Source organism: Pteropus alecto, unplaced genomic scaffold (assembly GCF_000325575.1).
Source record: "Pteropus alecto unplaced genomic scaffold, ASM32557v1 scaffold125, whole genome shotgun sequence".
NCBI classification, from domain to species: Eukaryota; Metazoa; Chordata; class Mammalia; order Chiroptera; family Pteropodidae; genus Pteropus; species Pteropus alecto.
In genome coordinates, this window is record NW_006436888.1 from 4,388,728 (window position 1) to 4,404,538 (window position 15,811).

The 15,811-nt window shown below is 56.0% G+C and overlaps 1 protein-coding gene across 1 annotated transcript; it reads right to left on the bottom strand.

The window, feature by feature from the left end:
• Window positions 1-625: 625 nt before the first annotated feature.
• TNFRSF1B (TNF receptor superfamily member 1B) lies at window positions 626-15,433 on the bottom strand. The gene is made up of 9 exons (XM_015591414.2): window positions 15,305-15,433; window positions 13,454-13,582; window positions 12,832-12,981; window positions 12,222-12,315; window positions 11,591-11,829; window positions 11,016-11,093; window positions 10,399-10,433; window positions 4,703-4,910; window positions 626-979 (listed from the first exon to the last, which is right to left on the bottom strand). Exons 1-9 carry the CDS (start codon window positions 15,315-15,317, stop codon window positions 726-728), a joined length of 1,200 nt encoding a protein of 399 aa, XP_015446900.1. The 5' UTR covers window positions 15,318-15,433; the 3' UTR covers window positions 626-725.
• Between the last annotated feature and the right edge of the window lie 378 nt (window positions 15,434-15,811).

The following is a 15,811-nucleotide window of genomic DNA, read 5'->3' on the forward strand; positions in this document are numbered from 1 at the left end:
TGTGTGCCTGCTCGCTGCTCACTTTTTTCCTTTAACTGTCACGTGTTAAAAGATTTCCTGCTGGACGGGTGCCGTCTTGCCCAGGCCAGGCACTCCTTCAGGTCGCCTGCCTGGGCTCTCGGGGTGTCTGCTGTTCACGCCACTGTATGAGAGGTGGAGCTAGCAGGAAAAGCTTTCCAAGGGTCCTTAGCCAACCCAGGAGACTTCCACCCCTTTCCCTGCATGGAACCGTCTGACCGATGACAGCCTCGTCCCTTCACTGGGACCGGCCCGCAGTCTCAGCAGTCAGACTAAAGCGCTGCCCTTTCTCCGCAGCCCCTTCTCCATGGATGATTCACACAGCGCCCCTCTTCCCCAGCAGGCCCATCTGGAAGGCAGGATGCTGGGGCCTCCCGGGAAGCCAGCACCAGGTAGAGCCCAGGGATGAAAACAACAAAGGCTTCGGAAGCCAAGTTCGCAGGACCAGCTGAGGGGGCAGCTTGGAGAGGCAGGGGCTCACCGTGGGCTGCCCAGCACATCGAGCCAGCCTTGACAGAAGGATACACGCCAGGACAGGGGTTCCCACGCCTCTCCCTGCCTCGTCCCTCTGCCTGCAAGTGACAGGAAGGCTGAGGCTGTGGAGGCCACTAAAGGAATTTGGCCCAGAAAGAGTCAGTGCTGGGGGGTGGGGCCAAGAAGGCCCAGGGTCAGCCCACCTCGGCTGTGAGGTGCGCACACTGGCCTGGTTAACTGGGCTTCATTCCGACATCAGGCACGCCAAGGGGCAGGGGCTTCTCCTCCGGGGTCTGCAGCAGAGTCTCTGAGGCCCCTGGCTGGGACCGAAAAGGGCACTCCTCCTTGGAGAAGGGGACCTGCTCGTCCTCTGGGAAGCCTGAGGGGCTGGCCTGGGAGGGGCACTGAGAGCCGTGGTCAGAGCTGCTGCAAACATTCACGATGCAGGTGACGTTGACCTGAGTCCCATGGCCGCCAGGGGAAGATTCTGCACAAGATGAGAGAGGGTGGTCAGTCGGGGGTCTTAGAGCGAGGATGTCTTCGCAGCCCGCCTCCTGCCCAAAAGGCAGGTTAAGACACGTGGAGAAAGAGCGCTGAGCCAGGAACCAAGAGGCCCCGCTTCCGGCGCAGCCCTGCAAGTCACTTAATCTTTGTGTGCCTCAGTTTCCTCACCTGTCAAATAAGAAAACCCAGCTCCCCTCAGCCCGTAGATGGAAGGAACCAACTCTACAAAGTACAGGCGAAGGTGCTCCAAATACAAAGCACACTCCCCGCAAAGAATCGGAGAAGCGAGCAAGGACAAGCACACGTCACAGAATACTGGCCAAGCTGCGAAGGTGACTCACTCTCCCATAACTGCTGGAAGGCATCAGCAATCCTAATGCTGTCCAAGAGCTGAGAACTTGTCACTGGCCCTTTATCTGTATCTGCCAAAGAAGCGACATCGAAGGGCTTGCAGTTTCTCCTTTACGGAGATGAAGCATTGACCCCGAAGTTGTCTTCATTTGCAGCTAATCTCCTTCCTTTGCATAGAGCTGCCTCTAAGATCTCATAAACCTGGGGTCCAGAGTGGGGTGAGGTGGTAGTTTGTCCTCATCACTGAGACTGGGATGTCTGGAGCTTTGCCTGACAATCCTCGGTTTGAATTCCTGCTCTGCCCCTGTGAACTTGACCAAGTCACTTAACCTATTGGACCTTCAGTTTGTTCAGCTACAGAATGGGCAGGATGACCCTGCCCATCTCCTTGCAGGCAAGGACAGCTGTCTTCCTCATTGCCATATATCTGAGCCTGCGTGGCTCCTGGAGACGGGGTGACATTCTCAGTGAAGAGGGGTTAAATAGCCCCATATATTCAACCACCTGTTCTGTACCTCAACCTGATTCCACCTCCAAATCCCACCCCGCCTGCTCCTCCTCGGCCAGCGCACACTGCGGCCATCCGCCCAGCTTCAGGCCCAGAGCCCTGAATCCATCTTCTTCTCACACCCCACATGCAATCCATCAATGGTTCCCGCCTGGTCCACCTTCAAAAGACATTTCAAGTTCACCACCTCCGGCTTTCGTCCACGTAAACCTCCATCCAGTCTCTCTGGTGTAAACAGCCTCCACCTGGCTCCTAGTCTGTACTCGGCAGTCCATTCTCCACCAGCAGCAAAAGCCAGCCCTTTAAAACTCAGCATGTCACTTCCTTGGCTGTTCAAATCACCACAGTCCTCACCACGGCCGAAGAGGCCCTGCATCACCTGGCACCTGCCTTCTCCCGCGCCATCCCCTGCTGCTCCTGAGACCTTGGCTGGGTTCCTTCCAGCCACACTCACCTCCCTGCAGCTCCAAGCCTCAAGGGCTCTGTGCTCCCTCCGCCTGGAAAGCTCTTCCCTATTTTCACAGCTCATTCTTTCCTTTCGCTCAGGCCTTAGCTCAGAGTCCCCTTCTTCTTCACTTCCCTCTCCCACCCCACCCATCACTCCCTGTGTCCCACCCTCTGCTACGATCTCCAGGGCCCTGGCTCCTCCCCCTGTACCATCAATTTCCTGGGTTACTCATTATGTCCTCCAACCAGGTCCTAAGCCCAGGAGGGCGGGGACTGTTCCCTACAGTGTCTCTAGTGCCTATCATGGGGACACATTGAATGAAAAAAAAATGAGCCCAAAGTGCATCATGCTTGGTCAGTGGTTGTGTTTTTAAGTAAACTGGCTGCCAACATTTAACATCCAGGAGTTTACGTTTTAAAGATCTGGATTTATGGTTGCCCTTGGGAGTCAGATATGGGAGACCTGGCCAGTGAGGACCCACATAACTGAACGCAACTGGCAGGCAGGGTTTCGGGGTACAGGTTCACCCCACCTTCCCACCCAGCCCCTGTGGACATCTGAGTTTCTTAACTAGTTGGTGAGGAACCAAATGACGAATAAGCCAGGGGCCGGATGTACAAAAGCCCCCCAAAAAGTGATGGCTGCTGCTGTTACTGGGGGCACCCGCTGAGCTCCCAAACAAACGTGGTGTCCACAGCATTCAAAGATGCTGGCTGTTTATTTTCCAGCCCTGCTCCCTTGATTCTCGGGGGTCTCAGGGGAGGTTGAACAGCAAGCTGCTCTACTCAGAGCAGCCCCCAAACAGGCCAGGCAGAGGGAGGGCTGAAATCATGGGACCGGAAGGAAGTTTCCACCCTGGGCCTCTGCGGCACCCAAATGTCACCCAGAGTCACCACGGCCTTTGCACGTTGTGAATGAGACATTGTGGGGGCGGACAGGGCGACCACGACAGGGCAGAGCACGGGGTTTACCCGTTCCCACAGTACAGACAGGTGTCGGGGTGGGAGGGAGAGGGGGGAGAGCAGAGGCCAGAGAGGCAGGTGGGGCATGAACAGAGAAGTGGTCCACGCTGGGCCTAAGGAGGAAGCCACGGCAGGACGGTCGGAAGAGGCGTCGCTAAGGATCAGAAACTTGGCTCAAAGCTGGCTGAAAACCAGGAGTACAGTTGGAGCTCATTCCTTCAGCAGACGTTTAGGGCCACCCACCATTGCCAGGCGCCGACCCAGCTCCTCCCTCAGAGAGTGCTCGGGCTGGGGCGGGCACTGACGAGGCCTCACAGTGAAGGGGCGGGCGGGCTATGATGGGGACGCATAAGTGGGGCACTTCGTCCACGCACATGGCCAGAAGAGGAAGTGACCCTTGAGTCAGGTGACAGGTAGGAATGGGTGTTGCACCCTTGCCAACGAGGCACCACAGCTCATTTCTAGGTAAGGAAACTGAGGCTCGGTGGGGTTAGGGAGCCAGCTCAGATTCTCACAGTACCAGAGCGGCCAGGAGGGCATCTGGGAATGACCCGAATCCATGGTCATTCCTTGACCTCCCACCAGCTAGCACTGCCAGGGGAGAGGGAGAGATGTGAGCTAGCAGGCTTGACCTCTCACCATAAAACACGCCCGAAAAAGCTCCAGGCTTTCTGGGGGACCCCTGCAGGGGCCCCCCTCCAGTGTGGGCACTAGAGATACCCACCAGGGTGACACCTGCCACAGACCAAACCCAAGGCAAATGTAGACATGTAAAGGGGGCTTCTCCAGACTCCACACCGAACCCTGGGGCCTCAGGCCCAAAGGGACCGGTCAACAAGCCACAATGAGTGGAATCCTGGAGGCCTCATTTATTCATAGAACTTTCCGCCCGAGGCTCTGGAGCCCGAGCGCCCAGGGGTGACTACTGGCTCTTTGTTTACTAGCTGTGTGCCCTTGAACAAGCTGTGGTCCTCAGTTTCCTCATCTGTAAAATACAATTGATCTTAACGCAATACTATATTATAAATAATATGTAATATTATATAATTATGATACAATATTATATACTAATTATATAATGCTATAACATTAATGTGTAATACTTTGTTATATATTATAATATATAGAAAAACTCCCTGCCTGGATATTGGGGACTCGAAGGACAAGTCGGGGTTGTCTAGAAGGAAGGGTGCTCCTGGTGAAAGACCCCACATGGGCAAAGGTGGGAGAAACTTTGTGGGTTCAGAGAACTGAAAGAAGCTTGAGGCTCAGCGCTGCGGCTGAGGGCAGCGGGGCGGTGAGGCTGGAGAACCAACGCTGTCCTGCTGGGAGCTCAGGCCTCGACCTGCAGGGCAGGCTCAGGAGGAGACAGCTCGGACGGAAACTGGGGAGAAACACGAAGAGGGGGCTGAAGCCAGGTGGGTTCCTGCCTCTTACCTGCGCTCCTGGAGCTGGCTCGGGCCTCCCCGGACCCACCGGCCTGCTCCGTGTGCGGTGCCTGCGGCTGGTTCCCTGTGGGCACTCCCTTGTCCGCGGTGCTGGCCGAGCTCTCCAAGGAGCTGTTGCTGGAGCTTGGTGCCGTGGTCAGTAGGTGCTGCTGCTCGGGACCCGGAGTACCCCGGGCCTTATCAGCTGGCAGGTGAGGCTGGATGGGGAGGGGAGGAGGGACAGCGGTCAAGCTGACAGCCAGCTCCTCTTCCCTTCCTCCTTCTCACCACCGTCTACATCCCATGCAATAAGCACTTCACAGTTTGCATGACGATTCTGCCCACACCCACACATTCTTTCCACACACACTGCTTTCAGGAGGCGTGCTTCTCTGTGGTTTCTGCGATTAGCATCTGGCTGCCCTACTGAAGTGCGAGCCCTCTGCGTGTGGGGACCGGATGGCCGTGCCCACCAAACCGTCTCAGAGGCAGAGCAGGATTGTCGTCCTCATTTCACATTAGGAAACAGAAGCCCAGGGAAGGACAGTGACTCTCTAAGGTCACCCCGTCAGCACAGGGTGATGAAGCCCAGCTGAGCAGCCAAGAGCATGGACTCTGAGCCAGAAATGTGAGTCCAAGTCATGACCCCGTCACTCGCCAGCTGCGTGACCTTAAACGAGTGACTTAACCACTCTGTGCCTCCATTTTTTTTCTCCCTAGGGTTACCGTGACGACTGAATGGCTGAATATTTGTAAAGTGCTCAGAACAGTGTCTGTTACATAGTGAGCACCATACGGGGGGTCTGTTACATCAGGGGTAGGCGACACCCGGCCTGCCACCGTTTCTGCACGGGCTGTGAGCTACAAATAGTTCTCACATTTTTAAATGATTGAAAATAAACATAAAGATTAATATCTCATGACATGTGAAATCACGTGAAGCTGAAATTTCAGTGTTCGTAAATACAGTTTTACTGGGACACCGTCACTCCCGTTTGTTTATGTGCTGTCTGTGGCTGCTTTTTTCTCGCTATGAAGGCAGGATTGAGGAGTTGTGACAGACACCCGTGATCCAAGAGCTCACAACATCTACTACCTGGCCCTTCACAGAAAAAATTTGCTGGCCCCTGTGTTCGATCAATCGACCCAGGGCAGAGAGCCCCTCCTCCTCCTCTCCAGGACCCCCGGCCATGCTGCCTAGAAACCCTTTCCAGATTCCACTCTTCATGCTGCTCTGTGACTCCACCTGGCTTCTCCTCACGGAACACAAATAACAACACCAAGAATCATAAAACTAAAGTCCAGCCGACTTTCGAGTGCTGTTCTGACATCCTTCCAAGATGTCACCTGTCACTAAAGTCCAGCCGACTTTCGAGTGCCATCCAGTGCCAAGTGCTGTTCTGACATCCTTCCAAGATGTCACCTGTACTGATACTTCCAACAGCCTAGTGTTAACCTCACTCTGCAGCTATGGAAACCAACGCCCAGAGAGGTTGAGTTACTTGCCCAAGGTCACACAGTTAGGACATGGTACAGCAGGGCTAAAACCCATGACATCTTTCCTGGGTGTCTGGGGTTTCGGCTCTAGAGGCTCAAGACCAGGTCCCTGTTTGCAGACACCCTTGCTAGGAGCGGGGAGCACCTGGAAATTCTACTCCAAGGCTCTTGTCTGTCCTCACTAACTGGACAGGCACACAAGCCCTGTCTTGGGGTTCTGGTGATCGCTCGACCCCAGAAAGAAAGGAGATGGAAGGGGCCACATTCTTACTGGCCAGGATGAGAAGATTTAGGATATAATAAGAACGGAGGTGAGTGAAGGGCTGGTGAGATGCATCTTAGCACAACAGGGGGAAGTGAGGAGCAGAGGGTGGGCATTTACTAGGGGGTGGGAGGCAGGGGCACGTTAGACCCCCTCCATGGGCAAAGCTGAGACCCCACTGCCTTACTCCAAAATTCCAGGTGTGCTCTGAGTAGCGGGCAGAGTACCTGATCCCTCCCTGGACTGGCCAATCACCGAAGCCCCTGGCCCCCAGCCCCACCCACCAGAGCTGCTGCCCCTGCAACACCTGAGCCCTGTGGAGCCCTCAATATGCTGAGGCCGCGTATGCTTACTCTGGGGTGAGAGGGTCCTTAGTAAACAGTCCCTGTGAGGCCATGGAGGCCCAGAGAATGTGAGTCCCTGCTCAGATCACACAGCTGATCCATAGTGGGAGCAGGAGGAGCCTGAGTCTGGGTCCTTGACTGGGACCCCAGTAAAATCCAGGTACCAGAGCTGCTGGATTTCCACTGCATCCCGCCTCCCTGGTGCACCGCGCCGGCTTCGGAGGGAGGCAGGTCATTTCTAGTTCAGGCTGAACTTTGCCCAGGTGGTCTGACCTTGGCCATTGGACCCCACTCCTAGCCCTGCTCTGAGCTTGAACAGGCCGGGGAGGAAAGAGCATCCAAATGTCATTCCTTACAACCCCCAGAGAAGGGGCTTTTCGGGCCTGTGTCCCGCTCCTCCTGTGGCTAGAGCCAGGCAGAACAGAAACCCCCAAAGGTCACAGACCTCCCCTCCCCCGAAGCCACAAGCTGCAAAGTTCAGGCAGACTCTGAGTGGGGCAGATGCATCCCGCGAGTCTAATTCATTGGGCTGGGACTCCACTAAGAGGGGTTACTGAGGGAGTTCATACAAAAACAGGATGTCCGCCAGCCAGCCCCTCTCACCTCCCAGCCCCTCGTGGTCCAGCCCTGCTGTGAGCAGAAGCAGAAACCCTGGCAGAGCCACCAGCTGGGTCCTCCCGATGCCCATAGGCTGCGTATCTGTCCGTATGTGCAAGTGTGTGCTCATGAGGGTCACGCACTTCTATGTACAGGTGTGCGGGTGTGTGCAGTGCAGATACGCGTGTGTCTACGTGGGATGCGGGGTGTGTGTGTGCACATCTGTGAGAGGCGCAGTTAGTGTGTGTGCTGGGGGTGGGGAAGAGGAGCACCCCTAAGTTTGCATTCCAGGCCACTTTCATTAGCAATGTGACCTTGGGAAAGTTACTTCACTTTTCTGAGCCCAAGTTCCTGGGCCACGATACTAGAGCAACAATCACACTCACTGCCTGTGTCGAAGCATGGCTACGAGAATAAATACCACTCAGAACTGTGTCTGGCATACGTTCAGCACCTCGCAAACGTTCACTCTGCTTACTGAACCTGAGCTCGCTCATGAGTGTGCCTGTGGGGGTGACTGTGGGTGACCTCACACTTGTGGATATGCTGACCTTTTCTAAACAAAGGGACACCACTGTCCCGCCACACCTCGGAGTTACTTCTGCAGCAGGAGGGACAGGGGAAGCTGAGTCACCACAGTCTCCACCTCGGGGGCCTAGGCCTGGGCATTACTAGGCAGCCTTGTAGCGGGGACCACTGTTGGCCAGCTGAGGAAGAGTGGGGCACAGGCTAACCAAGGGGGTGGGAGCCTGGGGACGGAAGGGCACCTGGGAAAGTGACCAGCCTCTGAAGGGGGGCCCTGCTGGGGGCTCAGGTACTTGCAGCAGCCTTTAATGTCTGGCCTGGCAAAGCCTGCAGTTTCAGAGTGCGTTTCAAACCTGGGCTCTGCCCCTTACCTACTAGTCTGACATTATAGGGGTAAGAAAACTTCTTTGAGCCTCAGTTTCTTCATCTGTAAAACGGGGGTGATGGTATCATGTGACTCCTAGGGGTGTGTGAGGCTCCAGTGCCACAGCACAGGCACACAGCCTGGCACGGGGCTCAGCCAGCGCTGTGTGGGGCTGGCTCAGACCAGTGCGTGATTCTTCCCAGCTCCACACTTAGTAGGTCCTAGGTAGCTTGAAATTGGCCATAGTGGGTGTGTTTACAACACAGAAATGCAGGGGTGATGGTACCATGTAACTCCCAGGGGTGTGTGAGGCTCCAGTGCCACAGCACAGGCACACAGCCTGGCACGGGGCTCAGCCAGCGCTGTGTGGGGCTGGCTCAGACCAGTGCGTGATTCTTCCCAGCTCCACACTTAGTAGGTCCTAGGTAGCTTGAAATTGGCCATAGTGGGTGTGTTTACAACACAGAAATGAGCTAACAGGACAAAGAGGGTTTGGGGTGTTCTTCCCTGCCCAGAAGGCCAGCTACCAGCACACACTGGTCTCTACAAACAACAGCACTCAAGAAACAGTGGAGTTGGCTCGCACTCAGCGAACGACAAACTCAGCAAAGGGAAAGGAGAAGCGGAGGTTGCCGGTCACACCCAGGACGTCTTCACTGCACTGAGGATTGGGAAACCCTTGGTGGGAAAGAGAACGTGGCAGCTGGGCTGTGGGCGTGGAGCCTGGAGGGTACACTTGCTCTGCATGCCACCAGGCAGCAGCTGTCAGCACCGCTGAACCGAAGCCAGAAAAAGAAAGGGGTGGCCTTCGTGCCCTGGGGGGAATGAGAAACAGTTTGACCCCCCAAACCAGTGCTAAAACACTGTAGGGCAGGTCCTGAGCACTGGGCCAGGAGTCCAGAGACATATTGCTGTGTGATCTTGGACAAGTCACATTCCCCCTCTGTCCCTCTTTGCTTGTCATCAAAATCAAGACATGAAATCGGTCCGGGGTCCCTACCAAGTTCAAGCCCTGTACAAACCTCAGGCACTGGGCCACCCAGGGCTGAGCTTTCCCCTAGCCCGGTGCTTCTCAACTGGGAGTGACTCTGACCTCCAGGGGACATTTGGAATGTCTGCAGACGTTTTTGGTTGTCACTCCTGGGAGGCAGTGCTGCTGGCATCTAGTGGGGAGAGGCCGGCAATACTGCTACCAGCCTGCCAGGCACAGGACGGCCCCTGACAACAGAATTATCAGGCCCCAAATATCAACAGTGCCTTGGCTGAAAAACACTGCCCCAGCAAGAAGGGGGACACGGAGGAAGCTCCCGGGGCTCCGTTTCCTCGTCTGTAAAACTGAAAAACTGAGTAAAAACCCGACCCTGCCTACCAGGTACAACATGACAGCAGCCACCGAGTACTGGCTTATGCCACGGCCACGCCCTCTCCCTAGTCCTCCTCCACCACTGAGGTTTTGGTTACTGGCAGCCAAATGCCTTCGTAATGGAGAACTGATGAAATACTACCTCAGTGCTGTGTTGCTAACAAACGTCCTCCACAGACCCTATTTTATAAAAAACATCAAAGGCAGCTGCTTTGATTCACATCGGGGGACCCAGGGGCCAGCCCACTAGCCTCCATCCCAACCCCAGAGACGGCACCCGGGGCTCTCTGTGGTACCCCAGCGCTCAGCTTGAAAACCACTGCTCCGTGAGCAAGTGCTCCGTAAGTACCATGGAGATGCCGAGGATGGATGCCAGCTGTGTAGGTGGCACAGCCCTGCAAGCCGGGCCGAGCAGCACTGTCCCGTTTAATGCTGAGGAAATAGAACCACAGGCAACTTCACGTCTGCCCCAGGTCAGACCACAGATCCATGACCACACGCTTGCCACTGACACCACTGACCCACCTGCTCCCTGATGTGGCATTTCACACCCAGTCTCCCTTATGAGCCCATGGAGGGCTGCCTAAGCCCCGAGGACAGACGCTGGCTGGCCTTTCCTCAGCGTCCTGGGGCTCTGCACGTCACCTGACACTGCACAGACCAATCTACAGAACTTGCTGCTTTCTGAGGGACAACCTGACCCACCGAGGAGGAGAGCAGGGGAGCAGGAGGGGGAGTGCTGGGGGGTACTCACCACCTTGGCTTCTCCTTGCAGGCAGAAGGGCTTCTCTGCAAAGAGGAGACAGGGGACAAGTCAGGGAGGGTGACTTCCTCAGGCCACGTCCGTTCTAACTAAGAAGGCAGCAAAGGCCCAAGCAGAACCCGTGGAGTAGGCCCAGCCCTGGGGGCAGCGATTACCTACCAGACGAGGTGCACAAAGACCCCACGCCCAATCCTCCGGCTGCTCTGATATCGTTCCACTCCCCCCGCTCCCCCCAACCATCTTCCGGTTCCCCACCCCTGCTCATGCCATGCCCTTTGCTTAGCACGCCTTCTTTCCCCCCGCCATCAAAATTTTACACAGCTCAAATGTCACCTGCTCCACAAGGCCTGAATCCTCCAGGATTCCCAGACAAGAATCCCGGACTCCGAGAATCCTGCCCCTTGGACAGCCCTGATGGTGCTTGCTTCCATTAGATAAGTTCGTGGGAGCGTCTTCTGCCCCAGGCTCTAAACTCCTACAAAACTGAGACTACCATATCCCATAAAGCTGTGCCCAGTGCTGGACGCATAGAAAGCACCCCAGAAAAACTTCCTGAACAAACGGATGCATGAACAAATGAATGAAGGAAAGAAGAAAGAGAAACTTACTTTTCTTCTGGGTCATGATGACACAGTTCACCATCCCTATGATTAGTAGTCCCAAGGCTGTCACACCCACAATCAGGCCTAGAAGCGAAAACGAAGCTCAAAACAACTGCGAAAAGCAAACTCAAATGTATCAAGGACCCAGCAGATTAGTCAGTGACTAAGGATGGCTGGGGCTGTCTCAGATGAGGGGCAAGCCCAGTCCAGAGGTCTCAAATTCAATTACAAAGCAAACAAACAGAAAACTGTGTGCCAAACAAAACATGTCTGTCGGCCACATTCAGCCCGAGGGCCACGGTCCGAGATTTCTGGCCTGATGTAGTTCTAACTCCACGGAGGAAGCCTACAAGGTAACCTGGCCCAGCCCACCTACAACCTAGGGGTTCATCAGAACCCGCCATCAGAAGAACATATCCACTTTGAGATAAATGCTGGCCCCACCTCTCCACACCCAAGGGTTCTTAGTGACAGCATCAGGTCTTGGAAGAAGACAAGTTTCACCACCACAGAGGGCTCTGAGTAAGTCTCTGAGATAGGAGGGAAAAGGGAAGGAAGACGAATGGGCCCCTTTGACTTACCAATTGGAAGAGAGATGTTCCCTGTGCTGAGTCCTTCAGCCGGGAGGCTTGGGAACATCGGGGGCTGGACAGCGGTGCTTGGAGCTGTGCTGGGCCCCGGAGTTGACTCCACGCGTTGGGATCTCGTGGACACTGGCTGGGTCATGAGGGGTGAGCCTGGGGCCACTCTCGGGGTGGGGAGCACAGATGCGCAGACCGCATCCATACTTGCGTTGCCAGGGATGGCCACAGAGCTGCAGCTGAGCAGAGAGGAGCCTCGGTCAGGGGTCAGCAGAGGACGGAACGGCTCAGGGTAACTGGGCTCACTCGTAGGAGGCAGGCCAGCGGGCAAGGGTGCTAGCAGCTGGGATGGGGGAGTGAGTCCATGTACCAGGCCCGCTGTCCCTTCCTGTCCTCATGCTCCCCACTCAGCCTTGACTTCCACGGTAAGGCTGCTGATTCCCGTGTGTGCTCTGTCCTGGGACCCTCACCCTGTCAGATAAACCCGTCCTGGTATCGAACAGAGCTGGGCAAGGAGGTGAATGGGGGGATTTCGGGCACCGTGGCCCAGCTGCTCCATGCTCTGGACCCCGCCATCATCCAGGGACAGCCCCTCCCTGCTCCTCCAGAACCAAAGGACTCAGACACTCACCTCCGGTGGGGCCTGCAAGTATCCGTGGATGACGTCGTGTCAGAGAATGTCCCCGGGGCACAGGGAGCACACACCACGTCTGACATTGGAGTAGCTTCAAGGAAAAAGTAGAATCTGTCACCAACTCAGATGCTCAACACATAGTCAACTGCAGGGCCCAGAGCCACGGGTAGGCCTTGGCACTGGAGCCTGAGGGGCAATCTGAGGGGCCCATGGACCTCTGCCTGCCCTCTACCCCTTAAAACACACACACACACATACACACACACACACACACACACACACGCACACAGCTGGGCAGTTTGTCCTTTAACTAATTCTAGTGATTTCCTGGTCTCTAGGGCCACCCGGGTTCATCTTCCTATGACACCACCGGATTTTCCAGTAGCTTAGGGCTTAATTGATCCATCTCTGGATTCCCCGGGGCCTAGCACAGAGTAGGTACCTAATCAGGTGCGCTGGAAGAAAGAATGAATGGGGGATGGGCAGATACCTGGGTCGCAGGCACCTGGCCACCGCTGACAATGTTCTTGGGCTGGGCTGAAGAGCCGATGCCCATGAAGGAGAAACCCAAGGGAGTCCCCAAGGCCTGCTGGCCCCGGTCCCGTACCTGGTGTGGCCACGCCGGAGCCGGGGGAGCACCTGCTCAGCGGTATGCACTGGCGGCACCCCTCCTGCCACTTCAGCGTGCAGTACCAGCCTGGCCTGCACGTGCAAATGCGGTTCTGCTTCCGGGTGCAGGCTTGAGTTTCCATCCGGTCTGGAGGAGCAGCAAGGCAGCCCAGGGTCATTCCCGCCTCCGCTGGCCCTGCCCACCGCCATGCCACTCTGCCCTCTCAGCCCGCTCCCCACCCACAGAGAGCTCTGACCTCCACCAGGCTGCTGGCCCCGCTTCTCGCCAGCATGGGGCAAAGAGAACACTGGGCGCAGAGTCCCATAGCCACATGGTAGCATGAGCGACCACGGCTGCTCTCCAAAGTACCACTTCCTCGGCTCTAAAAGGAGCACGGTTCTCCCACCGCGCTCTCGGCCTGCCTGCCCTATGGGGCTCCGGAAGAGGAGTCAGTGAGGCACGGGATAAAAATGCCATTGAAAAGCCGGTGCAACCTGATGCCCCGGGGCATGGAAACGAAAGGCCTGGGGTGATCCCAGCCAGCTGTCAGCTAAAGGGGCTGGAGTGCGCGGTGGCCAGGCCAGGACACTGGGGACCACCCCTCGCTGGGCCCACTCACCGGAGCTGCAGCGGGAGCCACAGCTCAAGCACTCAGGGACCCAGTTCCAGAGCTGGGTGTACGTGCTGTCCTCGCAGGGGGAGCACACCGTATCTGAGGTCTGGGTGCAGAACGACAGTACATGGTAGCCTGAGAAAGCAAGGGTCAGAGGTCTCAGTGGGGCGGGGCTTCTGCCCAGATCCTGGCCTCATCCACTGTTCCCCAGAACCCCAGAATTCTGTAGCCTAGCTGCAAAGGCTCTTTGATGGGGTTCCTACTCCTTCCCATCTCACGTCTAGCATGTACCAGCTGTCACTCTATTGCTGAACCCCCACTGCTCATGAAAAATCTTCCCCTCCGCTCTTTTCAGATGCCTGGAATTCCACCATTGGAAATGCCTGTTGTTAGTCAGTCACACTTTAGAGAGAATGGGTTTGCCAGCTCCTTTCTTCTTCATATTTAGCTAAAATTCTCCCCCTGAGAGCATAAACTAGAGAGGGGGAAAGGAAATAGAAACGTAGTATAGTTTCCTATCAAGGCCTGAAGAGAAGGCATGCCAAGGATGGGAGAACATCAAGGCAAACCTTTAAGGAGCTTCTCTTCTGAGCTTTGAGCCCGATGCTGTCATACTCACTGCTGTGTTAATCTAGTAACTTCTTACAAAATCCCTGCCAGTTAATAGAAGAAAGAAGAGTCGCTTCTCCTGAAGTCTCTTCAAATAGCTGTGGAAAGTGACACATACAAATGTACCTGCCCACACCTCAGGCTAAGGGCCCAGAGCCTTCCGATGGCTTCTTGGATCCCGCAGAATAAAATCTAAACTCCTTACCACGGCCCCTGCTTACTCAACTCGACCACACGCTGGCCTTGCTATTCCTTAAGTTCACCAAACAGGCTCCTCAGGGCCTTTGCACTTGCTGTGGCTCCTGCCTGCCATGCTGTTCCCTTCATATTTGCGTGACTCGCTCCCTCACCTCCTGCATGTCTCTGCTCAAGCGTCAGCTCCTCGGAGGGGCCTTCTCTGACCTCCGTGTATAAAACATGTCCTACTGCATCTGTCTCCATCTGCCTTACCCTGCCTTGTTTTCTTCATGGCACTTATTCTGATAGGACCACACATCTGTCTCCTCTGTTGGTTTATCTGTGCCTCTACTAGAATGCAAAACCCATGAGGGCGAGGATTTTGTCTGCCCTGCTCTCTGCTGTATTCCCAGCACTTGGTGCCTGACACTTAGTAGACACTTTATCAATATTATAGGAATGACTGTATAAATGAATGAATGAAGAACGGACGGCACCGGGAGTTGTACCACCGGGCTCTTCCAGCTGGGGCTAGTCCTCGAGTCCACCATCTGTGAAACGGGTAAGCATTCACTGGTTCAGTCAGATGTGTCCTGAGCATCTACTAAGTGCCAGGCATGGTGCCAGGTGCTGGGGATGCAGAGGAGAACAAGCCCAGTCCCTGTCCTGGAGGAAGGCGCAGTGCCGGCGACAGAAGTGGAGCCGGGCTGCGACAGCGCGGGGCGAAAAGAGCCGCTGCCACGAGGGACAGCGGAGACCACTGGGAGGTCGAAGGAGGAACCAGATCTGGCCAGGCAGTCCAGGCAGGCTTCCGGAGGAGGGGGACGGCTAAGCTCCGGTCTAAAGGAGATGTAAGAGTTTCAGAGAAAGACAGTATGGAAGAGAAATAGCGTGTACGAAGGCCCAGAAGCAAGAGGGCGCATGGGGCCAACTCAGAGAACCGGAAGGAGTTCGGGAAGCATCTAGGACCATGACCTGCCTCCCCCACCCTTGCGCACACACTCCCTCCAAGGCGTCAGACCCCAGGGACCCAGCCAGTCTGAGGGTCAGGGCCCGGTGGCTGTCCCTCACCAGGAGGACACATGCTGCAGCACCGATGGGCTCTCTTGTCATAGTATTCTTTCGGCCGGCATGTGCTTCCAGGCTCCAGGGCAGAGGGGATGATTGTAACCTAGAAGGAGAAAGGAAAGACAGCCATCAGCTTGGCCACCTGTGGGCTCTGCCATGCCCGACGCCCAGATCCCATCCCATGCCCTGCAGGTGTTAGGCTCTCTCCCTGCTGGGGCACTATCCACTGACGTGGGAACGTCTCCCTTTGGGGGGAGGGGTAGAGGGAGAAGAAGGAAGAGTCCCTCTCTCCTTTTACCTCCTGTCTCCCTCCCTTAGTGCAGTGCGCGCGCGCGCGCGCGCACACACACACACACACACACACGTCTGTAGGTGGAGGCACTGAGCCTGCTGGCCAGAGGGTGGGCCTGGCTCCCTGACTCCCCCAGGGCTGATTCGGGTCCCTTCTCCTCTGGGCTCTGATAGTTGGATACGGCCCCTCCCAACAATCATCTCATTGTGCTGAAATGG

What these genes read in the sequence shown, in the direction of transcription:
- TNFRSF1B (XM_015591414.2), bottom strand. An exon ending in TGGCTCCCGCTGCAGCTCCG is followed by an intron (nt 12,982 to 13,453) that starts GTGAGTGGGCCC and finishes CTGCTCCTCCAG; the next exon opens with ACCGGATGGAAACTCAAGCC. An exon ending in CTCCGGCGTGGCCACACCAG is followed by an intron (nt 12,316 to 12,831) that starts GTACGGGACCGG and finishes TTTTCCTTGAAG; the next exon opens with CTACTCCAATGTCAGACGTG.